This window comes from Choloepus didactylus, chromosome 2 (genome assembly GCF_015220235.1).
Source record: "Choloepus didactylus isolate mChoDid1 chromosome 2, mChoDid1.pri, whole genome shotgun sequence".
Classification (NCBI taxonomy): domain Eukaryota; kingdom Metazoa; phylum Chordata; class Mammalia; order Pilosa; family Megalonychidae; genus Choloepus; species Choloepus didactylus.
In genome coordinates this window covers 60,605,692-60,633,673 of record NC_051308.1, presented here as the reverse complement: position 1 = coordinate 60,633,673, position 27,982 = coordinate 60,605,692, and the positions used below count along the sequence as shown (strand labels likewise).

At 37.8% G+C, this 27,982-nt stretch overlaps 1 protein-coding gene across 3 annotated transcripts in view; it reads left to right on the top strand.

Moving 5' to 3' along the window:
* Positions 1-27,982, top strand: part of NR5A2 (nuclear receptor subfamily 5 group A member 2) — a 149,575-nt gene that overhangs the window by 46,967 nt on the left and 74,626 nt on the right. For all 3 annotated transcript variants that reach the window (XM_037825090.1, XM_037825088.1, XM_037825089.1), the window contains one exon: positions 22,176-22,295. In XM_037825090.1, coding sequence (XP_037681018.1) covers positions 22,176-22,295 — 120 coding nt within the window. The remainder of the gene's footprint in view (positions 1-22,175; positions 22,296-27,982) is intronic.

Genomic DNA, 27,982 nt, shown 5'->3' with positions numbered 1-27,982 from the left:
CCTAATGTTTATAAATTTAATATCCCTCAAAATATTTGGAACCCTAATATGATTTAATTTACAGTATTTTGAAATTAATTATTAACTCTGCTTTGGGGTGGGTCTATATAAAAACTTTGGCTTTTTAATTCCTGATAACTGCTATACTAACCCTGTCACAGAGATAATGCTTATTTTTATGGCAAGTATTAAGGAAAAATGAGCTCCATAAACTCACTATCCAAACAAAAGACCATTTTTTTCCAGTTCTTCCCAGTTTCTCTTTCTTTTTACCTTTTTTTTTCCTTCTCAGTTCCATTGCCCCTGTATTTGGTGAATTCTCACATCACTATACAAAGTATCGAAATTCCATTTGAGAACACTTTTATCCTGAATAGTTTTGTTAAAAACTTGTTCTTCATGTGGAGATACTTTCCATTATCACCATAGATATATTGGCATCAATCTATAAGAAGTTGAAATTGGGCAACCAATCTGTTAATTTTTGATTGTGAGGCACTGCTATGCAACCAATTACAAATACTTTCACATATGTTACAAGGTAACCTTATCACAATCCTTATTGATACATAATTCTCAGAAAGATGCAGTGTCTGGCTATTGGCCCATGTTAATAATGGGCTTGTAAAGATGTTCTTTTCTTTTCCTCTGGAATATTGCAAACAGCAGATTAGATCAGAAGCAGGAAACCTGAAGAGATGTGTTCAGTACCTGCAGGAAGAAAATGTAATAACTTCTTTAAAGGAAAAATTAAGAATTAGTAATTAATTAGAGAGTTGTACAACGAGTGTTAGCAGCCAAGAAAATCTGCTTTTCCACTTGTTGCTTGGATAAATGGATAAAAAGGCTGTCAAGGACTGCAAGCCACCAGCTGGGAGTACCATAGATAAAATAATCGCAGCAGAAGGACAGGTCCCAAGCCACACAGGCATGCTTTTCAATCACAGAATATAATGTGGTTGTTTCATAGTTTTTTTTTTGCTTGTGGTGTATAAATGTCTCGTTTTCATGTTTGAAAAGCGATCAACTTTATTTCAGTCATATTAACTTTCCTCTGTGGTATTTCCCAGTCAGTAGACCACAGTTCTGTGGGTATGTCAGTTCCTAAAGCAAAGATCAAATCAAAGAACTGGTTTTAGCTGGTTAAAATGGAAGCTCATTCTGAATTAGTGAATAACGCCAGACTTCTGCATCTGTCAATGCCTCATAGGTCAGATGGACTCCTCCATAAGCTGTTCCATAGGAAGCCAAATACTTGCAAACAGTCTCTTAATTGCTCATTTGCAGTTGGACAAAATGCTAAATGCAGAATGACTTCAAAGCCAATGGAATCTGCATTGAAAACAGGATCTCAATATACAGTCGCTTATTGTTGCAAAATTAGAATAACAAATGTTCCCAGCATGAAGCCAACATAAACTTGCCTGAGTATTAGTGAATCTGAGACATATTCAACTTTTTTCTAAAACAGCAATAGAAGAGGCATACTTAGACTGTTTGTTATTCTATACTGCTCATTTTAATGATATATTTAGGTCTCCATCACACTTTGCATTTTCACATGTAATTACCCATATTAAAAAAACACTCATTAGTGTTCTGTTCCACTGACTTAATTATGCCCCTTAATTAAATCTTGACTAACTGGGGGTCACTGCAGTGTCAGTGGGATTTGTCACTGCTAGTCAGCAGGTGTCTGGTTGCATCTATTTCTGGTTTTCGTATAATTTGAGTCTATTTAGGACTGACTTTTTCTAAATGCCAGAAAGAGTTCTCATTGGAGGGAAGGAACAGCATGTTATTTGACAGGCAACTGTTCTCCAAAAGCTTGTTTGCACTAGGAAATTTTTGTTTTCATTAGACTAGAAAAAGTCTCAGGATTAGAAGAAAGGTGTAGAAAACAGACTTGAGTACATCAGATACACTTTTTAAAAGATTAATATGTTTATGTTTTGGAAATTATGATCATAATTATGTATACAATTTTAAAAGTTCTTTGAAGAACAGAACATTTATTATGGACAGAGCATCACATAATACTTTGTATTAGTTAATTATTTGGCTCACATCTGTCACTTTAGAAATATAAAACAAATTACAAAAATAGGAATCAAACTGAAATAAGGAAATTGTCTTTTATGTCTCTAATGTATACACAAAAGTCAATTCATTATTTGGAATGAATCTTAATATATTAATACAGTTATGTCTTAACATTTCACATTAGAATGCTTTAGACTCAAGATTTTAGTACATTACTTAAGGGAGATGTAATTCCCATGTTTGTGTATATAATAGGCACCTAATGTTGATCTGAATAATTGATTAGTGCAGTCAGGGTTTTATAATTAGTTGTTGGCTTTTCAACATAAGCCCTCAAAACACTTGCTGTGAATCTACAAAGCTTTTACAATTATTAATCTGTTTTTAATCTTAAAATGTATGCAAGCTACCTAAAGCATTTATATTTTTTCCAGAATTAAGAGAGCCCTTCTAACATAAACCCTAAGAAATCAAGCTCGGACTATGTTTCTGAGTTTTTCATTCTAGAAGGTCTTGGACTATGAAATAATGATTTCTTTAAAAATAACACATTTTCATTTAAAAGTAAAATGTCATAAATTTTCTATCAGTTAAGATGTTTTTCAGAACTCCAGTTTCTACGGGTCACTTTAAATGAGGGACCTTGTCATAAATATCAGACTGTCAACAATATGATGCAGCGTTGTAACCTTATTGTCATTATATATGTCATTATATAAAGAGTTTTATTTTTATTAATTAATCTAGAGACATGATAGGGGCAGAGTAAGAAGGAATTTAAAAAGAAATGTAAACAATAGTTCGACTTATTACATTTTTAAATTGCAAATCAATTCATTTTATTCTAAAGCATTAATTCCAATGGCCTCTTCCTAAATAACAAATGATCTCATTTACTACCCAATAATTCTCAGTATAATTCTCATCTGCTGTTTCCTCTAAGTTCTCTTATTGCTTTTAAGTCATCCAAAATTAAGCATTTAAACATACATGGTTATTTAACCAATTCAAATGGTGAAGTGGTGAGAATTTTTATGCATTCTATGGATTTCTGTACAGCCTCTTAATTATCCCTGGATAGTGAAAGACTGGGTACTGTGTAACATGTACCATGTACCAAGTATGATTATCTTAATAGTTAGTGCTCCTTTCTGAATCTTAGAGTCTAAAAAAGAAAAAAAAACAATAATACATTAGGAGAGAAATAGTAATATTTTTAATAAGTTCATAGTTAGGAGCTTCATGTAGGTGAATTGATCACAGAGAAGGGTGTCAATTATGAATAAACAATAGATTTTTAAAGCTTGATGGAATCTGTAGGAATATTTTTCTGTGTTACAGCTAAGTAAGGCCCATTTTATCTGCTTTCAGATAAATTCAGAAAGCTCTTATTGGTGTACACCTCATAGATCTGCCATTATTCTTAGTGAATAACAAGTTATATTCACTATATCAGTTTCATTAAAAATGCATTAATCCCTTTGTAGTAACCTCTCTCTAATTCATTGATTTTATAATACAAGAACAATAAACATTTTTGGCAGAACAAAAATACAGAGTGTATTCTATCCATAAACATAAAATGTAACCAGGAAAACAGAAATATACCTACAAGAAGTGATTCAGATTTTCTGGCCACAAAATAATGCTGTTGTTGAATACTGCCAAAAATGAACTTATTAAAGAGTCTGTCACAGGGCCACCTTCTAAACAATTTTGTGCCAGAACTGCTGACTTGTTGACACTTGGTAATGAGGGACAGGCACGAGTAGCCCAGGCTCTTCCACATGGAGGCTGATGTGGATCCCTGCTGATCAGGGTAATGCTTCTGTCCAGTGGGGATGGCCAGTCAGAGATGGGCAGGTACCCTTCCCTAGTGGTAGGTTATTTACTTTGTTTGTTTAGGGCTCAGTTTCCTCATCTGTAAAACAATACTACCTCTTTCTGAGGTTTTACTGAGGATTAAATGACTTAAGACAAATTCAAGTTCCTGGTATACACTGTATGTTCAAGAAATGTCAATTCCCTACTTCCTTAGTAGATGCTTAAAAATCCCTGATGCTGTAGTTGATTCATTCAACAAATATTTAGGCATGGCTCAAGGCACTAGAGATACAGCTCCTTCCCTGTTACCACAACAGGGGCCTCCTGATGCTGAAATAAGGTGGGCTTTGGAGTCAAAACAAACTTGCCCTCAAACCCAAGCTCTGCCACTTACTGGCCATTCACTCTTAGGAAAGGAACTTAACTCTCAACTTCAGTGTCCTTGTTTGTAAAATAACGTTAATGCACATCTTTGATGGTGTAGTAATCAAATAAGATATTTATAAAGTGAAATGTGCTAGAACTAGAGATGGTCTGTCTCTGCAAGGAGGGAGGGAACACTTGTATAAAAATACAAGTAATCAATGTATTTTTTGTGAAGAGATACACTCAAGTACTATTCCTGAACTTGCCAAATCAGTAATTACATTTCAGAAACTCAATATAAAGAAACTCCTGCTAAAGACCAACACAATTTATTGTTTCAAGCAAAAATTGTGTGTATTCATTGGCATTTGATGTCTCCTCTACAGTTGAGTAAAATTTTATAAGATGGTTTTCTTAGGTCTGTGTGATTCCCTCCCATATCTTCGGCTCTGGGAGGCTTGTTTGGTCCCTATCACCTGAAGTATAGAAGAAGGAGAGAAGGGGTAGCGTTTCTACTTGTGAGTGGTTTGTAAATAAAGCCAATGTACAAACATCCCCTGTACAAACACACACACACCTTCTCCACCAGCATGTATGTACACACGTCCCCTCTCAAAAGCTTTTCTCAAGAGAGAATGAAATTTGTGCTTTGAATTCTGTGACCCATTCTTCCTCTTGCAGAAGGTGAGGAGTCACTTCTCTTCACAGCCAGTTCTCCTGCTTGTATGCTCCACCCCACTTTCTCTGACCATCAGTTTCTCATCCCTCACATTTTAGTCTCTCCGACCCCACTGGCTCCTCATCAGTACAGATGTATGTGCAAGGCTCCCCTTCCTCCTAAAACCACCTCCTTAATTGTGCTTCCCCGTCAGTCGCCATCCTGCTTTTTCTGAGCATGACACTTTGCCGTACCTCCTCTTCTCCGTCTCTCCTTGGCCAGCACTGTGTAAGTGGAATTCTAAAGCCAGGCAGCAAGGAGGGTGCACTCCCACTTTGCAGTGGGAAATGATTGTTGTGACTCGTAAACATTATCAGAGACAATGGTCACATCTTCTAGTCTGCATCCTCTCTCCCCATTTTACATCCCTGGTCATCTTTCTGAAATTTCTTCCCATGCAAGCTTCTTAGTCATTTCTCAGTCTTCCCCTCTGATTGCTCCTTGCAAGTTTCCTTCACTGGCTCTTCTCCCTCTGCCTGACTCTTAATTTCTGTTGTTGATTCCCATTCCTTCTCACTCTAGATCTTCTTAGTGACTTCACCAATAAACTCAATTATGCCATACTTTCTCTTTCAGACTCCGCAGTAGCATTTTCAATACTTGCTGGATATACAAATGTTCATGGCCTCTAAGAGTCTTCCTTTAATTATCCAAGGTTGGATGTACTCCCATACAGCACATTCCTTTCAATTTTCATCCTAGATTTTCTGATTTGATCATGTCATTCCCAACTGTGCATTGCACATTCAGAAAAAGTTAAAACGCACCTGGGTATCCCATCATTGCCATCTTTTCATCTCCCACCCCATGCTGTGCTCCTCTACTCTAGACACACCAAATTGCTCCTCTTTACCCCCATTTCTTTTACAATTTTCAAATCTCTTTGCTTTTGCTCCAATTGTTCCCTTTGCTTTGATACCCCTTTACAACATTTTTCTTACAGACTTGGGCTGTAATTTTTAAATTTACATTTTTAAATTAATACTAATTTAAAAAACCTTCCTTGGCTTCTTGAACTGGTATTAATCAACCTCTTCCCTATATTACCATAGGATTTTGCTTGTTATTTCATTTTATCTGTATTCTCTCTATATATTTTTTTCTTAGGCCCAAAAGCTATTGATCTGACAAGTGTAAGTGTAGTCATGGAACTATTTGAAATTGGGACTGACAAAATCTGGGACATATTGTAATCATAAAATTACACCCCTTTCCTCAGCCTGTCTTGTGTTACCTACTTATATGCCTATACCCCTCACTCTTTCCTTGCCCCTTACATGTCACTTTTTCCTCCTACAAATCTTAGCACAGTTTTGAACTCAGTAGTTGCTCCATAAAATTTTATAATTTGTCAGAAACTCATTTATGTTAATATACAAATGGTTGATGCTGATGTAAAGCAATGGTGCTCAAACTCTTTGATCTCAGAACCCTTTACACTCTTGAAAAGGATGTAGAGCCCCGAAGACCCTTAATTTTCTTGAGTTTTTACTGTCAATACTAACGTGTCAGAAATTAAAACTGAGAAACTGTTAAAACCCAAGAATTCACAAGCACACATTTCATTTGCCATCAGAGTGATATCATTTCAGGTCTTGTAGTCTCTGGAAAATTCCATCATACACTTACAAGAGGATGAAGGTCAAAAGGGAAAATAAAATCATAGTATAATTTGAAAATAGTTTTTTTTTTACCTCTTGGACTCCCTGACCACACTTGTAGAACTATTGATATAAATATAATCATTCTTGTAGGTACCTACTCTTTCATAGGGATTAAAGAATAAAATTCCTGACTGGAATTTTCAAGTTAGTGAGTGGAGGGATGAGGGGGGGTGGAAACCTTCTCAGTGCCCCTGAGTTTTCTCTGACTACCCGTGGTAGTGTGGTTGCCCTCCTGGAGGGATGTCAGAGGTCAGAGGCAGTGCCGGGGGCAGCACAGGTATGTGTGTAGGTCACCAACAAGCAGGGGCAGGCTTTCCCTGAACGTTAGACTTCCCTCCCTCACAACACCCATTTGCACTCACAATAAATCCCCCTGGAACATGACAGACCTGAGAACCTCAGCATTGTCCTCTGGTGCCATCCTAGGCCTTGACCACTTTGAGTCACCATTAAGTGTCTCACTGACAACTACTTTCTTTCTGGTCTACCCCAAGGCAGGTAAGAAAATTAGGGCAAAGACCATTTCTAAAAAAAAAAAAACAACAACAACAAAAAAAACCAAAAACCCTGGAGTTATTGCTTTGAGTGTCAATTTATATTGAACTCTTATTTGCTTTGTAATACTTGATTTTGCCAAAGGTTAGGAACTAGTTCTGACTTTTATAGAAGAACAGTGATATACTCTAATAATGGCTATGATTTGTTGAGACCAGGCCCTGTCCTAATTTCTATGTATACTTGAACTCAGTTTGCCCTCACAACAAAATGAGAGGGGGGAGAGCCAATAGAAATTGGAATTTGAATAAGCCAGAACAAACTAACAAACACTGAGTTGATGACAATTGGTGGAGCTTGGATTTGCATCCTGATTCCAAAGTTCCTACTCTTTGCCACCACAGAGTATTGTTCCCATTCCATATTTCCATGCCTAAAGGGTTTGTGTGTGAGTATGTATATGAGACAGCGTGTCTGGAATTTCTAGAGCTTTGATACTCAGATTGTGACCCCGACAGCACTGGCCTCACCCAGTATCTTGCTAGACATGCAGTGTCTGAGGCCCTAGACCTACTCAATCAGAATCTGCATTTTAACAAGATCCCAAGGTGCACTGTAGGCAAGTACAAGTTTGAGAAGCCCAGTCTGGAGCACAGTTGTATCTTCCTGAATTCTAAAAAGAGAATTAAGTAAAGCCATTAGTAGGATGTGTTCATCTCCTAGGGCTGCCATTACAAATTACCACAAACTTGGTGGCTTAAAACAATAGACATTCATTCTCAGTTCTGGACGACAGAATTCTGAGATCAAGGTGTCAGCAGGGCCACTTTCTCTCTCTGATGGCTCTAGGGAAGAATCCTTCCTTGCCTCCTCCAAGCTTCTGGTGGTGGCTAACAAGCCTTAGCATTCCATACTTGTAGTTGCTTAGCTCCAGCCTCCGCCTCCATCTTCACATGGCCTTCTCCCCATGTGTGTCTCTCTAGGTCTCTTCTCCTTAAAGGAGAGCAGTAATGTTGGATTAAGAGCACACCCAACTCCAATGTGACCTCACCCTAAATCTACCTGCAATGGCCCTACTTCCAAATAAGGTCACATTCTGAGACATTGGGGTTAGAACTTCAACATATCTTTGGGAGGGGACAAAATTTAATCCATAATGGGACTTCTTGTTAGAAATACATCCAGCCATCCAGCACCTGCAGGAAAAATCATGCTTTATTTTAACTTATGGTATCTTGTCCATAAATTTCATACATAGTGTACTAATTCTTAAAATCCTCCTAGTCTACAAAGAAAGATATGCAGTATTTATTTTTTTTTTTTTTGGTTAGTCATATTTGAGGTCTGCCTGCAGTGTGCTTTATTAAAAGCAAGCTAGGACTTCAGGCCCTATTCAAGAATATGGTTTGTGGTATAGTCTAATTTGTACCACTGGGTAAAGGTCACACAGAAGAGCTCGTTAATGTACTCACTCTGGGATGAGATCAATCTCCATACTTCACCTTATTGATCTGATAGCTCATTGGTGCTTCCTTCCTTGAACTGATTAGCTCACGTGTGAATGGAGATGGATAGCTTTCTGATTCTGAGGGTACTATCAGGGATGCTACCTGTGGTATGAGATGGACGTTTTTACTTCCTCATTTAGGTGGTCCTTTTGATTCCCAGTGCCAGAGTAAAAGGAATTAAGATCTTTTATTTGTTTATCAGTTACTCAGAAAAAACAAGGGGGGGCTTTTAAAGAAATAAGGTGGCTTTTCTACTATGGGTAGAGTTGTTTTCCTTTTGTAATTTTTATAAATCATATGTGCTCAAAGTAGGGGTTACATTTATCTGAATATAGGTAGATGACTTGCTTTAAAGTGTAGCATTGTTTTTACCAAATCATAATTCATTTCTTAATTAAATGATATCTGCTCAATATGATCTTTAGGACTCAGGAGTAACCCCTGTGTTCCTTTGTGTCAGAACCAGCTGCCATTCCTGTATACACATGACCATCTAATTGCAGAAACACTGGTGCTAGATGGATTAAGAGTTAGATTTACTGGTTGCCAAAAGTACTTTGTGAAAAGAGTAGTGTTCTTCTAGAGCCCTCATAATTAGGGAACAGCATAAAGGAGTGTATTAAATATAAAATGTAGACTGGCCATCTTCATAAGTTTCTGCATTTTAGGATGTGCCTTTTATATCCCCCATCTTTGTGAAGGCAGATGGTCACAATAAGGAAAAGGATGTAGTTTACCCATCAGCCAGGCTCTATCCAAGCACTTTTGTGCACTTGAAATAATAATGAGACCCCAGGGTCCTCAGTCTGATCTGCTGTGTTTCAGCTGCTAGTGAGAACTGAGCAGGTGGTTTAAAGTGGACTGGGACATGGGGAGAACTAGTATGGAACGGGGCTGCACAAACTCAGCTGACCTTGAGCATCTACTACAGGTCAGGCACTGATCCTGTACTGCTAGAAGATTGTTAGATACTCTATCCTATGAGAGGGTTATTGTTATTTGATATCTTCTAAAGAAAAATCCTGTATCTTCATAAGAAAAGGTTTTAAAATTATTTTGGGGGGGCAGAGTCCTAAGTGGTCCCAAAGAACTAATAGGGAAAGTACTGCATGTTGGACCTAGAAACATATGTTTTCAACTTGTGTGTATTGGCCAACATTATTAAGACAGGGACATGAGACAGATTAATTTTTTTTTTAAAGTATGCTCATTTGGGTGCATTTTTGTTTCTACCAAATGGTTATCTCCAATTTTGGGAACCCTAACCACACCATATGCTGCTTTCTTAACACTCAAATACAATAGGGTATTAGCTGTATGATGAGCTGCCTGAAAACCAAACTGTTATATGGTTAATGTGTCATAATAACCCTCCTTGAGATCTGTATGTAGCCTACACAGTCTGGAAACAGTAGATCAGTTCAATTAAAAAATTAATCGACTTAATGAATTGGTTCAATTGCTTTCGTGCTTGACATGAATCAATCAGCCACTCTAACAAAATAGTGAACCAACTCACTCTCTAGACCAGCGTGTCATTAAGCAGTCAAGGTTATAGTGAGCAAGTAAAAACAGTGCATATAAGCAAGTATATGCATAAAAAGCAATGAGGATACCTTTAGAAACACAGAACCACACCACTGTTTCTCTTTCTTTGAAATGTATTTTCCCTCAAAAGAGCAGCTGCTACATTTGGAATATGTAAACAGTTTCTTCCAACAAGTATTATACCCATTTTCTGTGACCCAAACAGAAACATAAAATTAACCATTAAATTGCATATTGCTTCTGTCGTGTGAAACCTAGAGGCAATGGAGAGGAACAGTCCTCTTACCCCTCTCTTCTTTCTTAAGGATGTTTCACCCCATCCCCATATCTGCCTCCATTACAGAAGTGTTTCTTCAGTACAAAGGGTACTTACTCCCATTTTTTGAAGGAAATAATTGGAAAAATGGAATTCAATACCTTGCAGTTCACTTCTCAGCCACCTTTTCAGGGATTTGTATCAGGATAACTGTGCAAAGCATAAATTATCACAGATAGTAATTTATGGTTTATCTTTCATCATTGTATTCAGATATAACCCCAGTTGTTGTATAGTTTACTAAGAGTGAATTAAGAAAAAGCAGGCTAGAAATATGGAGGGCATGCAGGAATTGACCTGAGATGACGTCCAGAGTCCTGGCCTCATGTCTTAGGAGGGGAATATGTGAGGGGTGGGGGTGGGGGAGTCATAGGCTGCATGTTTTCTGTGCAGGCTGTAAGACAAAGTGTCCTCAAGCACTAGGTGTGGTGGTTCTAAAAATGTGGCTTTTGTAGTTTTCATTCCAAAATTATTACATTGTAGCTTGTGTAGGATGGTTTCCCCCTTTAACTGCCCAGAACTGGGGAATTGAAAAGTGGCACTGGTCAAAATTTGTGGCACACAAAATTGGGAAATGATTTTTCCAGGTAGTGTCCTTCATTCTTGGAGTTAGGGCCTTTAAGGGGGGGTGGAGGGTCCTGTGCTCCACCCTACCAAGCTACAAGCATTTGTGGGAGGGGCACGGGCAACCAGGGGTAGTGTGAATGGCTCAGTTCTCCTTTGAGTCCTCTCAGACATAATATTAAAAAGAAAAAAATTCTTCTAGGTAAGAAATAAGAAGATTGCTTTTTTAATTCCTATATGAAAAATGCAGAGTGAAAGGAGGACACCTGAATTCCCATCCTGTTTCTGTGACCTAAGTAACCGTATATAAATCAAAGTACACCTAGACGGTGCTTCCTCCTCTGTAAAATGAAGTGGTTGAAACGAAGGTGGTTCCTAGTTCCTCTCGGCACCAAGGCACCAATCAGGCAAACACAAATTAAGCAAGTGCCTACTGTGAGCTCAGACCAGGGTGTGGTTTCAGGATGCAATAGCATTGGGGGGCCCTCTATCTGAGTAAGGAGAGGGTCTGCTGCTGCTCACAGTGCAGGAGGCAGGAAATTAAATAGGACCTGGTAGTGTTGTTAACATGCTATGTTTAGGGCACTGGAATGACTATTTCCCAGTATACACCGTCAAGAAACTTTTTGCAGAAGCAAAGATGATTTGCTTTCTGCACTTTGTGGCCAAACTTTTTGACTCCTGTAGCTGTATCCTCAATTGCCCTCACTTTCTAGGAGTCCATTTCTAGGTATCTCTAAAGGCATAGACTGAGGGTACACTTAGCACCGTGACCTTAAGAGGCAATTTAAATTACCTGAAGGGACGAGTCTGTCCCTCTGCATGCCAGCGAGTAACCGGGTAGAGGAATTCTCCCAGGAGTCCACGTATCCAGAGAATTCCCATCACTCAGTGGTCCCCAGGGACCTCTCCTTTGCCTCTGCCCTAATTTCTGTTGTATTTTAGGTGACTAATATTTAGGCCACTTGGGTTCTTTCCTCCTTTCTTTGGCCAACTGCCTGATTGAAGCAGCCAGCCAAAAAGGACCCAAGGACATTTTGGTCTCCAAAACTTTGTATTTCTGGCTCTGAAATTTAGTCTACGAGGGAAGAAGTTGCATTGGGACTTTTAAGGGAGTGACAGAGCATGCACAGTAGAATGTCCCCACCATCTCCCTTTCCTCTCCACCCTGTTATCCCAAGGACCTCAATTCTGTGTCTATTTCATAAGGTGTAGGGCAGCCAAAACCTTCCTTAATGCATTCCTTAATCACTGATGTCCACATGGACTTTCTGCATTCCTGGAATTCTACTGTGGCTGGGGGCTTTGTTGCCTTAATAAGGCATGTTCTGGAAAATGACAATTTCAAACATAACCCCATTATGCTATTACCAAAATAACAATCATATTCATACAAATGCCTTCTTGTTTCTTTTTTTCTTAAACAATTTATTCACGCACATACAGTCCATCCAATGGGTGCAATCAGTGGCTTTCAGTATAATCACAAAGTTGTGCATTCATCACCACATTCAATTTTAGAACATTTTCATTGCACCAAAAGAAAAATCCTGTCTCCTTATACACCTCTCACTCCCATCCCCGCCATTATTGATACTTAGGCTTGGTGCAGTACCTTTGTTACAACTGATGAGAGAATATTGAAATATTACTGTTAACTGTTACTATTAATAGTAGTCCATAGTTATTATTAATGCCTTGTGATAGTGACATACACTTATTCTAGTTTATGAAGAATATTCTTATATTTGTACTATTAACCATATTTATTGTCCACAACAGGGTTTACTATGTTATACAGTCCCTTGTTTCACCCTCTAGCTTTCCTTCTAGAGACATACCCAACCCTGAATTTCCCCTTTGAACCACAGTCACCCACACAATTTAGTGCTGTTCATTACACTCACAATAATGTGCTAAATTCCCAACATTTATAATCCACTTTGTTAAAAATTCTGCACAAATTAAGCATCAGCTCCCCATTATCTACCCTTATTCTATCTCCTTGTAACTTATATTCTAGATATTAACTCCATGAGTTTGCCCATTACAATTAGTGCATATTAGTGAGATCATACTATGTTTACCACAAATGCCTTCTTGAAATTTCAAGCAAACCCAAAGAAAATATACTATGCTTAAAGAATTTTATCTTCATGGTTTGAGTAAAATCTGCCAAGTCTGACATGTGAGGACATTGCTTTGACTACACATAGGCGATTTCTAAATTAGAGAACAGGAAACAGGTAATGGTCCCATAATGAAACAATAACCCTGCAAGAGAAATCGCTGGAAAATATTTCACATTTGTCTATCTTAAAATACACCTTTTCTCATATGTCAACTTTTCTCCTCACTTGAATTTATATCCTTTGTCCTCCATTTAAGTCCTTCTCATATTTTGCCTTCTTTCATTTATTTAGATTTATTTAGATTTCGGTTTACTATCATTAGTGGCATATCTGGTATTGAAGATAATAATAGCATTACTAGGGCTAGGCACATTTACATGCATTTTATGTACAGAAAACAATGACTGAGAGCAGCTGATGTTTAATGGATGTAAGTTATTTGTCCAAAGTTACATGGGGAGCAAGACTGCAGGATAAGAACCCGGGACTCTTAAGTTCCAAAAAGTCCATATATTTCCTTTACAGTGGTCCTGAATGCTGCTATTAATGAAGGGGCCTAAAATGTATGCATTCTCTCCATTTCTGGATTGTCTCAATTTGTCTTTGGAATAAAACAAACCATCAGAAAACTATGCTCTTGGACCAAATTATCTCCCCCCTCTTAACACTGCCAACAGCGTGCACTGAGGGCATTAAAAAGAAAGCTCGCTATTAAATACTGTATCTTCTGTGAGGATGTTGTTAGAGCCTAATTTACTGCATCATCCAGAATTTTCCTTTGAAAACCCACAGAGAAATTTTTCTCAGGAGTCCAGTTCTAGGAGATGCTGTTTTGCAAGTAACTGTTTTGATTTTATCTCGTGTATACTACAAATCACATTAGTAATGGTGCTCTGGCTACAAGGAACTAAATTTGTGGCCCATTTCTAATAACTGAAACAATCCTTATGGAGCTTATCTTGGGACTTAACTATTTTTGGCTTAAACTTATTTCCTTACCTTTATTTTTCCCTTATCTCCATTTCTTCACTTATTTCGTTATTTTTTTTTTACACTTACATGTAAACTGCTTCAAATCTTTTTAAAGATGAGTCTGTGTGTATATGTACAAATACATGCATTTATACATATTTTATTTATAAATTTAGCACTTTATTTGTTACCTTGTACATGAATTATTTTGCATGACTGTGTCTTGTTTGCTCAATTCATTTATAGCTTCTTTGTGGATGAGAACCAGTTCTTAGATTCATTCTAGTTTTGATTGCACCCAGCACCAGATTTATTGTCGATTGGGGTATATCCCTAATCTGTTGAGACAAATGACTTCTAGGTAAACCATGCCCTTGTACAAACCATCCTTTTTACAGCTGTCTTTGACAAAATCTGGGGCTGGGTTAGTCATGAAGTTCATTAACAGGCTAACATGCTAATTCCTATTTTTTTTTTTTTTTTTTAAATTTATAACAACCTCTTGGAAGAATCACCCCATCATGCTAACTGAATCATCATGTCAGAGAGTTCTTAGGGAAATATGGACATAGCTAACCTTCTACGTGTGGCAGAGACCTCCTTTTCCCCCATTCCTTTACATGTGTGCGTGCTTCGCCTCTGGAGCAGTGGAATGTGATTGATTCCATAAGCCACGAGTAAAAATAGTCTCATTCCCTTTTAGTGCCTACCTTAACCAGCTCGTATGAATTGTATGTGGCAGTATATGGAAACTTAAAAACCAGAAAAGACTACCGAGACTGTTGCGTGAAAATTCCTACTTGGCCCCCAAATACGATGAGCTTATTGTTAGCTTATAACTTAATGATATTTAAACATGAAGCTTTCTGAAATGTGGATAAGAGGAGGAGTATAATCTGGCCAAAATCTGTCCTTTGGTTTGACAAATTTTGAAAATGTAGCTACAATTCTAGTCTAAAGAAAATGGATAAAATTATGTTATACTCCCTGGTGATGATATATACCTCAGTAGTGGTGTTTAACATTTACATGTACTATGCAGTCTTATTTCCAAACCTCAAAGGTATCTCTAACTTATATAACAGCTATCGTGTTCATTTCCCAGCTGCTCCTCTACTCTTTCACTTTACATCTCATCACCTGGAAGTTGGGCAGGACTGAGGAGACCCCACTTCCCTGGAGATGAAAGATATCAGCCTTCACATCCAGTTCATGGATGGAGTTTTCAAAAATCTGGCCTCTAATACCATGAAAAATGATTGTAGACAATTTAATTTTCAAAGTCCATGGACTTTGAACCAAGTTTTGAACCCTTACTCTTTGCAGAGCCCAAATTAGCAAATGCATGTTTACCTGTTACAAAAGGTTACAAGAATGTGGAGTCAAAGTGATCCAGCATGGGATGGAGCTAATCAGGGAAGACTTCCTGAAGGAGGCAACTTTAGGATGGTTTCTCGGGACATTGGTAGATACTCTAGGTTGGGTTAGCAGTATATGCCTAGTGGCTAAGAGTACAAACTCTTCAAATCCTGGCTCTGGCACTTATTAAATATGTAACGTTCAGCTAGTTATTTAACCTCTCTGTGCCTCAGCTTTTTCATTAGTAAAAAGGGGAGCATGGTAGTTGCTGCTTCATTGAGTTGTTGTGAAGATTAAATGAGTTCTTACGTGTAAAACTTTTAGAATAATGCCTGAGTGTATTATTTAAGTGTTCCCTAGTATGAATAGTAGTAAAAGTAAGTTATGAACAAAATACCAGCAACAAATAGATGATGTTTGTTAAAGCACTAGGATGAATAAGATATAAAGTTGATGATATGGGAAAGGACATTTAATGGCAAGCTTCTCCAGTTTTTTCATTACTTGGCTCACATAGAAGATAATGTTTGCATGACACACCAATGTAAACAGGGCAGGTTGCTCCTGGTCAGAGGTGTCTTGCTGTCTCAGGCCACCCTAGGCTGGGAGGATCAGTAGGGACACCAATATCCTGGTGTGGAGAGCTTTGAAGGGATGTCTAGGGAGCTTGGAAGAGAACTGGGTATGCCTGCATGTTATGTGCACAGGAATAGCATGGCTCAGATAACTTATACTAACTGTGTATGATGGATTAGAGCAAGAAGGAAAAGCATGTAGACTATTTAGGTCCTGGATTCTTGAAGACATTTGGTAGGTGGGAGGTAAAATGAGATTGGACCAGAAGGGGATGGTGGAAATGGAGACAAAAGACCAGATATCCTGCAGTTGAGCCCCTCTGCCTCTTATTTCCCTCACCTGAAAGAGAGTTTAGATTTCAGGGGGGAAAAATCCTTTGTTATTCCCCTGGAGAAATATAGAAAGGGGCCAGAATACCTCAGTCCCCTGGCTAAGTGCTGACAGATAGGTCTTTGTATTATGAAACAACAGCAACCTAATTGGAAAGTACGCTGGGATGGCTTCCATCTATCTCAGAGCAGGGAAGAATTTATGGCTATAAGTCTGTTGGGTATTGCAACAATTGACGGAGGAGTTTTAGTTGTTTTTTTTTTTCTCTCTCTCTTGTACTATATTGTTTTCAGTGCTTGTTTAATCATTGTTAATGTGAAATCATTTTTTCTTGGACTTTGTAGCAGTTTATTATAGAGGTTACAGATAATCAGTGTTCTTTATAAAAAGAGTAAAGGATTAAAGCAATTGTATGTCTTCTTATATGCCCGGGGCCTTGCCCAGAATAGGTTCTCATTAAGATTTGTTAAACTGATTTTGATTTGTTTTGGTTTTGATTTTCTGTCCCTACTTCTGAATATATCTCTATGAATGTCATCATTCTCATAAAAGGAAATATAAAGACCCACCTCCCGGGATTTTTTTTTCCTCTTTCTTTTTGTTAGGAAGAAAAAAAATGAAACAATAGCTGGACTTTGTAGATAAAGAATCTGAAGAGTCTTCAAATCATTTTGGCTTTTTAAAAAATTATACTTTATCCCAAGAATTATTCTTATAAAAGTCACTGAGGAAAAATAAGTTTTTAAAGTGATTCTACAGCTTTAAAGCCTGCTTTAAAAACACCCTTCTCTGAGATGCTTCTCTAACCTCCAGGCAGTCTCGCCTAAGAAATGGAATACGTTAGAAAGCTCTTGGTCTTCTTGTGCATATTTGTTCCAACAAATCTCACATGGAATAAAATACCGGGTTTATATGTCTATCGCCTGTCATGGGGGTATGAGTTTTCTGAGGGCAGGGACTGTGTCTTACTCGCTCTTGTTTTCCCTCAAATTTCTAACACAAGTCCTGGCACATAAAAACTTAATTATCAGACTTGAGAAATGGTCTTACATACACTTTAAACAATCTGTCCCTTTCAATAAAATGTTTTCCTAACATCTTCCTTACAGCTTAACCGCAGTCCATGATTCCTGACGTTAATTTTAGAATGCTTCAGCAAGAGGGAAATAGTTCACGTGCTGGACTGTGTAAAAGGCAAATGGGGATGGGGACACAACAGAAAGGTGTCATTATGGTGAATGTGGGCTTGAGAAAGAGCTACACATTCTCTTCTTCTAATTGTTTGCCAAATTCACTGTTCTGAGAAACAGCAGTTTCTAATGATTAACATTCTGGGTTGTGGGAAGTTGTGCTTCATAACAATATGAGGCTTGTATTACTTTACATTCTCATCTATAATAGCATTATCAATAGTTTCTCTGATGAGTAACTAGCATTTCTGAGATAAGTCTTTCCTTTTATCACAGCTGATAAGACAGGATTATATGAGGTGATGTTGCCAACTAGTGAAAGGTTTCAGTCAATAATGGAAATTTTGCCCTGCCAGCCCCCTACTTGGGCTCCCTAAATGCCACCCTAAACTGATACATTGGAAGCTTTAAAACCTGGAGAATTTACTCGAAATAAGTAGGTTATTTTTCTCCCCTTTCCCTGTCCTCACTTATAACTGTTTTCTAAAGAAAGATATCTTCAAAATTGCCAACCTTTCTTATCTAAAGATAAGGAAAAAGTCAGTCATCACATTTACCCTGTCCTTTTATTTGCGGAGCTGCATAAAAACTGTCATCCAAAGCACCGTGAAGCTGCACACTCACCAATTTCAAGATAACATAAAAAATATCACATAATCAATTATGGAAAATAATGAAATGGAATGTTGGTATGGAAAACCTCCTTGGAGAGTGTTAAAACAAGGAATCAATTGCTCAGGAGGGGTGTTAAAATTATAGTCAGTCAAGAAGTCTTTACGGAGGACAGCTGCAAGTGCAAACCTGTAGAGAGCATGTGGAACGGGCAGATGCAAGCTGGTGGTGTGTTTACTGCCATGTGAGGATTGTCGTTCATTCCACACGTACTGAATGAATGAGTTGCTTGCTTATATTGTGGGCTAGCAGCTACCAGAGACACACAAGTGAAAAATAGAAAATTGCCAAAGTGAAGGTAATACAATCATTTGTTCTTTCATTTAACAAGCATTTATTAAGTGCCTCCTGTATGCCAAGTAACTGGTAGGTGTTGCAGGAGCTGCAGCTTAAGAGTCTGTCCCTGCCCAGCCAGATAAACAATTACAATACCTTGCGATAACAGCGAGATTATTATAGAGATTCCTCTATTAGAGGGAAAGGAAGACGTGATGACATGGACAGCACAAGACACAAAACAAAAAAATAAAGTGCTTAATTATGGGAAATAGACATGCCCAAGTTCACCAGAGATACTGCAACTGCAAAATAAACAGAAAAACCAGGAAATATGCAGATTTTCAAGCTTAATCCATCTCTTTACTGCCTCTGGACATATGCACCAGTAGGCAGAAGGGGGTTGCTGGAAAATATCCAGCCCAATAGTAAGGAACTATTAGGGAACATGGAAAAGCAGAACCCCACACCTTCCTTGGCAGTCTCTCTTTGCTCACACCCATGCACATGCACACACATGCACAGAGTCAAGAATACAGTCTGAAAATGATATACCTCATCCTATTTCTGAGCATGAGATTTTAAGAAATTTACCCTTATTTGGGAGTGTGTCCTCATCATCTTAAAAGAAAAGAAGACTAGGAAAAGTCAGTTTTCAATTTTAACATACCTTAATACAGCAAACTGCGACAATAAGTGTTTCTGTTATATATGAAGGATTGGGGAACACTAAATGCAAATGAAGAGGAAGGGCACCTCAGTGAGATGGCTCTAGGAAATATGTCTTTATTTTAACTCACTTCTTTCCAAGTGGGCAGTGTTCGTCTCTTGGCTCTCTAATCTTTCTGCCTGCCAAATGGGAATAATACATCTTACTGCTGTGTAAATAGATTCTTAAACTAGAATCCCCTTCAGGGGTCCATAAATGGACTTTGGGGAGTCTATATCCCACTTCCCATCTTGAAATTATATGCAACATTATCAGACATGTTAATTGTTTCTGGGTAGACAATCTCAAAGGGCAGTATTTCGGGCAGTCCTGAAAAAAGTGCTAAATAAGTAACTAAAGCTTCACATCACACACAAAAAAGTGCCCAGGGGAACCAAATTGCCACCATAGACTGATAAATTTACAATAATATGCCGATAGTGTATTTGCTAGGATGAGGACATCATAAAACCCCGAAGAGCAAAGTGCACTTTGTTTTGAAATCACCCCAAGCATCTGAGAGAGAAGTTCCTGGAATCTGCTCTGGGTGCAATGACATGTATGTTGCTAGGACATTTGGCCATGACTCCTGTGTCAGCTGTTTGCAGAGAACATATAGGTGGATCTACATAAGCTACTATCCACGGCTTGACTTGTAACACTACTCAGCACTCTGGAGATTTTCCTCCAGTAGAACGTGAACTCCTACTGTTAACTAAACCACAACATAATGTTTGGGTGAGCATTCTCCCCCATGAGAGTAATTTTCACAAAGGCAGGGACTTCCTTCATTTACCTTATTTACCATTATATCTCAGGACCTGGCCTCATGCCCACCAAATCATAGGCTCTTAAAAATATCTGTTTACTTAATGAATGAAATTCTTTTGGTCAGAATTGCCTTCCTCATTTTAAATATTCCTGATGGAGATGTATTTGGTGATGACTTTTCCTGATAACTGAGCCTGATTGTAGCTTCCATCTCTACAATTGCTTTTTGTCCTTTGAAACAGAGTTTACATGGTTTTCCAGTTGGGGGCCTTCTGTTTGCTGTTGTTTCTTCATTTATGTATTGTGTTAATACTTTACAACGAGTTTCCAATCTACTGTCTCATTTTATCCTCATAAATCCTACCTTGCATTTTTTTTTTTTTTTTTAGCTGAGAAAACAAGATTTAAAGAATTAAGTGACTTGGTCAAGCTCTCACAGCTACAAAATATAATCTGTGCCTTGAATCCTTATTTGGATTCTAATTTCAGTGCTCTCTTGACCACATTCACTGTGTCATGGATTTAAGGAAATAGACAGCCATGAGCTCTTATTACTACTAATGTATCAGCAGCAACTTCCTAAGAGTAGAGATCCTTCACACAGAATTATTCAACCATCCACAGTCCCACTGGATGGCAGCTTAAACATGAATTTGTTAAAGTGAATTAAATTAATTTAGTTTAGAGAATTCTAATACCTTTTGAAATGACTTGGATACAGCATTGAGAGAGAAAAAAGGAATCCTTTAGGCATGCCACTAACCTCTTGAGCCCCCATTTTCTCATCTGTAAATTGAATATGAACTAGTTCTGTTGACTTCGAAGACATGTTCTGTGAATCAAATCTAAAATACACAAAAACTCTTAAAAACCATTAAACAAGATGTAAATGTCAGATGTTATTTTTATAAATGCACAGTGTATGTCGAAACATGGCCACTGCATTTGGATAGTACACCAAGGTTTTTGGTGATATATGTTGCAGAACAAAGAGCAACCTGTAGTGATAAAAATGATAAATGCATTCTCTACATCTGGACCGTGGATATGTGGACTGTACATGAGATAGGTGTGGTTTTGCCACTGAGGAATGCAGTCTCCTGGAGGGCAAGATGGCTGCCATGCACAAAATGCCATTACAAGACAGCACTTTTCATTTTAATTCTCATAGCAATCCCATGAGGTAGGTACTATTCTTGGCCCATTTTTCAGATAAGAAAACTGAAGCTTAGCAAGTTGGTGGGAAAGTTGTCCAAATAATAAAGCACCCAGACATGGTATGTGCTCTGTTTGGATTTAGCACTGTTTGGGTTAACACTGATAACTAATAATGGCAGTGTGCCTCTATCTCCAAAGTCATCTGGGCTGTCATGCTAATATTCTTTATATAAATTTTCTCAGCTTGGCAGCTTGCTAATACCCATTTACTATTTCATCTTCATTTCAATATATTAACCTCTAGATACATAAACACAGGCTATTTGAGGTCATTCTAATGGGGTCTACTTAGGACAGTCAGAGGCGCCTATACCTCCCACAAGCAAACCCTAATAGCCCTATTAATGTTAGATAGACCATTCTAATGGAGTGCCTTTTCCTAGCAGCTCATTGATTATAAATTCTTTGCTTAAGTATTTATACGTGACCTAAAAAGTATTTGTCCAAATGAAATAATGATTTTCAGGAGCAGTGATGTAAGCTCTGAGCATCTGTGCTTTGGTGACCACTGGTCAGAGTAGAGATTCCTTCACACAGAATTATTCAACCTTCCACAGTCCCACTGGATGGCAGCTTAAACATGAATTTGTTAAAGTGAATTAATTTAGTTTAGAGAATTCTAATACGTTTTGAAATGACTTGGATACAGCATTGAGAGAGAAAAAGGGAATCCTTTAGGCATGCCACTAACCTCATGCCTTGAGCTCCCATTTTCTCAACTGTAAATTGAATATGAACTAGTCCTACTGACTTCAAAGACATGTTCTGTGAATCAAATCTAAAATACACCAAAACTCTTACAAACCATTAAACAGGATATAAATGTCAGATGTTATTTTTATAAGTTAGCTCTCTCATATAGAAGATTATGTAAAAACAAAAAAGTAGTAAATAATGGTGTCATTTTTTCTATTTCTTTTACAGGTCGATGACCAAATGAAACTGCTTCAGAACTGCTGGAGTGAACTCTTAATTCTTGACCACATTTATCGACAAGTGGTACATGGAAAAGAAGGATCAATCTTCTTGGTTACTGGGCAACAAGTGAGTACAGAAACAAACAAACAAAAGTGTCTTTTTATTAAGCATGTCCAGAATGGCAGGAATTTAACTAGGTCAGAAGCGCTCTCGTGCTTTGAAAAGGAGAGATTGGCTGCAAATAATTTAGAAAAGATGACTTGGTGCACTCTGTTCCTGCTCTGATGATTACAGTTAAACTTGTAAAAGCAAACATAATCATAATGTCGCTCTCAGTCTGCTGGGTTCTGCTTTGAAGGGTCAGAACAATTGCTGAATCAGAACCAGAGTTTTATCTTTCAGCTTCTGCATTGACCTACCTTGTTTGTTAGCTATTTTAAAACGTTATAAATTGTGGAATCCTTACCATTTTGGAATCATATAGGTGAAAGAGACTGATTCAAATATCACATATAATCAACGTATTTGGCATAAAGGCAAGCAAGTGAAAAAGGACAGGGCTTTTAGTTTTCAAGAGCCGATCGTCATTGAAAAGGCAGACACACAGAAAATGACTAAGTCCTACTACTTTCTGAATAGATGCTCATTCATTCAACAGATATTTACTGAGCATCCTATTATGTGCCAGTCACTGCTTTGGGGTATATGAGTAAACAAAACTAAAAAAGTTTCCTGTCCTGATGGAACTCGCATTGTAGCAAAGGGAAGTAGACGATAAGCAGCAATCCTAGCAAACGAACCTCTAATATGCTAGAGGACAAAGTGCTATTGAATAAAAAGGGAAAAAGAGAAGGACACCTGGTCACGTGGGAATCTTGTATTGCAGCGTTAAATAGGAATAGCCCATGTTGGCCTTATTGAGAAGGGCCTTATTGAGAAGGTGACATTTGAACAAAGACTTACAGGAGTCTTGTGGATATCTGAAGGGAAGAAAGACTGCTTAATGGACCTAACTCCAACTTTGTAGGATTTTGTCGTATCCCTCTGGTTTGTTACTCTGTATTCGATAATGAATGTGTTATTAAAATAAGTGCATGGAACATAATGATTCCTCTAGCCCACTGGGCCATGCCTATTCAGGGCCCTGCTGCTTTGTTCAGCAGTGGTGACTTCAGTTCTCAGGCACCATGATCTTTTACGTCCCGCCATAAATGTTTATGTGCTGTGAAACCACAGCAGTGCGTATTGGAAAATGAAAGCCCGTCTCCACACCATTTGCTGTGTTATTAATAAATCACATTTTCCCAATCAAATTAAAGGCAAGCACTATTTCAGCATTTTTGTACATTGGATCAATTCTACCATCTCCATCGCTATCTGGTCTCTACTTTCTGCACCTCTCATGAGAGAAGCTTTCTATAATATGAGAAAATAAAGTCTCAATGGGTTTGACTTCCTGTGTTTTCAAATTATTGTTTAGCGTTTTCATCCTGTGACCCAAGTCTTTGGAGAAATGTACCCATTTTCAGAGTGTAATCACTGGGTATTTTCCCCCTCCCCTATCCCTTACCTCCCATGACCACAACTAGGAGCTGCCTTGGAATTAAAGACTCAGGCCGCAAATTAATTTGATTTCATTTCTTTCTGAGTTTCAGAAATGAGACAGGTCTCTTGCCATTTTTTCTCCAAGCACTTCCACTCCTGCTTTTTAGAAATACTCTTCATTTCACATTTCATTTTATCCTAAATGCTGCCCCTGGGCAAAGGTAACTACTATTTAAAACAGAGAAGGTGTTTTTCTTGCCTTTCTTATTTTCAAAATCAAGAACAGCCAAGGCATAGAAGGTAGTTTCATGAATTCTTGCTACTCTGTGTTTTGCATTATGACTCCACGAGGGACTCCCTAGTGAAGAGCAAGCCTTTCCCTTGTGCCTTTCCGCACAAGACTCTTTTAGGACCCCATTTTTAAAAGAGAGACAGACTTCTGTCAAACCCCTTCCCACACTTTTTCCATATAATCCGAGTGAACAGCATAATAATGATTATTTATAGTTGGACTTTCACATTTAGGGAAATTATGGGACAAAGCTTTTACTTTTCTTTGGTGGAAGAGATTGGATCAAAACATTTTGAGTATGTCTCTGGGCTTCCTGCAGTTTCATGGGTTGAAAGCAAGAGTGCTACAGAGGGTGACATTTCCTAAGCACACGACTTTTCTAACAGAATGAGAAAGATATTTTAAGACAGGGTCATATACATACTTCTTTTATAACCCCACAGCACCGAGTATAATGCTGAGAATATTAGACCCATTAATATTAGCTGATTGTACTAAAGAAGAACGATCATATCTCATCCTGATTGCTTACCTGAAACTAATTAAATTAGACTTAAGGCCAAGAGTGATCATCCCCGCCACGTTCCCACATCTCATCTGTACCCTCTTTTAACTCCAGCTTACTAGCAGGGAGCCGGGATACTAACAATGGCTTTACAATAATAGACTTGTCTTTTGACTGCTGTAGACAGGTACTTTTTCTCCTTTGGCCAAGGAAGACATCTGAAATGTTTAAGTATAATCTTCCTAGAATGTTAAAACACTTCCATTATCACAAGGCAGGGGGAACAGATTGTTGTCAAAAACACAAAAGCAAATTATTTGGTGGACATTAATTTTATGAAGATAGGGAAAACGAGGAAAGGAAATCAGCAAGAGCGAAGTAATCTTCTGGTGGAAATAAAGTATTTTTTAAAAATGAAAATGAGGAAGTAGGTGAAGAAAACAAAAACAAAACAGAACTGCTTCCTTGTTATGTTTATAGTCTCATAACAGTTGAACTCTGGGCAGAGTCTATTTTCTTGACTAGTGCAGCGTGCCTGCTCCCTGGTTGGAAATGTTATTTGTGAGTGGGTAAGACAAATAAGCAGCCTCTTGGAGGGATCGGGAGAATGAAGTTTAGAGGCAGAGACACCCGGATTTACATCCCCACTCCAAAAATTACTAGCTAGGTAATCCTGAGCAAGTCCCTTTACCACTAAAGCTCCAGAGTCTTTTCCTGTACAATGGGAACTGTAATGGATCCATCTCAGAGAATTGAAGTAATCGCAGGAAATAGTTCTATAAAGTGCTGACGTGAAAATCAGAAGTCACCAAAACTAAGCTGACACAAGGCTGACATTTATAGATTTACTACACTATGCATGTAGTAAGTGCTTTAAATTGTTAGCTATCATTATTATGTGTTTCAGGCACTGGTATAAGTACCATATATATTAACTAATTTAATCCTTACAACAACTCTATGTAGAATGTACTATTATTATCTCCCCTTTTGTAGATAAGGAAACTGAGCACAGAGAGATTAAGTAGTTTGTTCAAAGTCGGAACATAACTAAGAAGCGGAAGAACAGGTTTTGTGCTCTTCACCAACATGCCATACTGCTTTTCTGTTAATTTGGTCTTGACATGTAATTTCAGGGCATGACAGCCCCTATGGAACTTCCAAGCTAAACAAATTCACTTCTCTTTTATTGAACCTAAATAAATAAATTTTTGTTTTGCTTTTGCTTTTCTGTGTGGCATTATAATAACATTATAAAAAATCTAATTATCTAGAAGCAGTTTTAATGTGATTATTACTTATTGTTACAAAATTATTATTTGGTGTTAAGACAAAATGGAAATAAGAAAAAATGGCTGATAATCCCATAATCCCATCACCCTATCCAGCTGTTTTTGTTGGGTTCTCTTCCAGTCTTTGGAAAAAACATTTTTTAAATGACAGTTTTTCTTACTTTTCTAAATAAAAGTAATTCATCTGCCAGAGACATATTGACCTACTGCCATGTATTTGTGGAGAGCATGAACTTTGCAACAATGAAATAAGTCTGTTTCCCTGATGCATTGTATCAAGGTCATGATGTTGATATTATGGGGGAAAAATAACATGGCATTATTCCAATAAAGCATGCAAAATTCCCCTACTGGCAGCTTGGCACTGACCCATAGGAGATGAATAACTCTATTCATTTAGTTAAAAATATTTCCAAAGACCCAATAAATAAAGGGAAATCAAAGAAGTGAGGAATAAGAAAATAATTAGACACAGTTCTGCACACAATAACAACAAAGGTGATAAGATTCATCCATCTAATTAATGATTGTAGTGACTGATCTTTGCATGGTGCTTTGCACTGTGCACTTTTACAGGTAAACCCCATAACACAGGTGCAGATAAGGCGTGAGGAAGGCTCAGAGGAGGAAGTGCAAGGGAATCAGAGGGCCATTCAAAGTTCTCCAGATGATTCAGCTTCTATAAGGAAGTGCCTCGCCCCTAAAGAGAGGGTGTGTGACTGTACTGGCCTGTGCAGGATGAACTAGACACTGGTGCTTAAAATCCTTCCAGGGTTAGAGAAGCAGTGACCAGAAATCGCTGATCAAAACTTTAAACCCTGTAACCTTTTACAGCCTCAGCTGGAAGAAATCCAGCACTCCCAAATCACTAATTGTAAATTTCCAGGCTTGGTTTTTACTATTTACTCAACTGCCCCATGGTGCTTACTTCTAGAACAAATGAAAAAATTTGAGTATTTTAAGATTTAGTAAATAGTAATATTAAATGTGACTCGATGAACAGCATCAGGGCCAAGGCCCTGACACACAGGGGATCCCCCACAGCAATTTTGTGTCACCCTGAAACATATATGTAGTATCCACACATTACTTCATAGCAACCCTGTTGGACAAGCTGAATAAGCTCTGCTGGCCAGATACTCCATGGCCCAGTCTTTTCGCTTTTTCCTACTGAACGCAGAAGACTGTAAATAATGTGGTGGATTTGTTACAGCAGGGGAAGAAGAGAGACTATACTGAATTTAAAAACAGGGGGATTCCCGGGGAAATATTACTTGGCGCTTGAAGAGGGTAAAGTTAGGTAAAACAGCACAACTTTTTTTTTAAGCCCAGTGTCCAGCACATTGTCCATCACATTGTGTTTGCTCGCTAAGTGTTTGCTGAACTGAGTTCTCTTGAAGTTCACTCAGAACTAGAGTAATTGAAATAGTCCCATTCAAAGTACAGCTCAGGGCACCAGCCCCTAGTCTTGAAATGAGGAGTCAGTGTTTCACACCAAATTTCTTACTTAACCCAACAGTTAGATGTTATGTTTTTGTTATGTCTTTTAATCAGGCATCTCTGTAAGTGTACATGCAATAACCCTATTAAGCATAGTATTGCAATAATAGAAAGGAAAGGATGATTGCCAGTACTATTAAGCATTGTCAAATCTGTTGCTACTCATTTGGCATCTTATAATTATGGCAAGAACTCATTTCTCTCAAAATACACACACAATATATATATTATGAATATATAAAATAACAATTGAGAACTTTGAAGCGGGATCAGTTTTAGTATTTGCATACTGTGGCTAATTAACAGCCCCTATAACATCTTTCTCAGGGAAAGTTCTACTGGCAACTTATTCATTATCTTCTATTATTGTGTATCATATTAAAATGACAGGCATCTTAAAATATACAAGTCATCAAAATTTCAGCTAATAGAACTCAAGGCAATTTAGCTAAAACTGTTTCTACCTTCATGATGAGGGAAATTTATTCAAAGGGGACATTAGCTTAAAGTATTTCTTCGAAATCTTCCTTGAATTTAATGGCACAAAGATTACATGTAAGAGAGCAATAAATTAATTTTACTAAGTACATAAAAGACAAGCCAGCTGCTCCTGGAATGAGCACAAACTCTGCTTTCAACAATGAAAATATAATTATGTTTGTCATAAAATGTTAGCAAG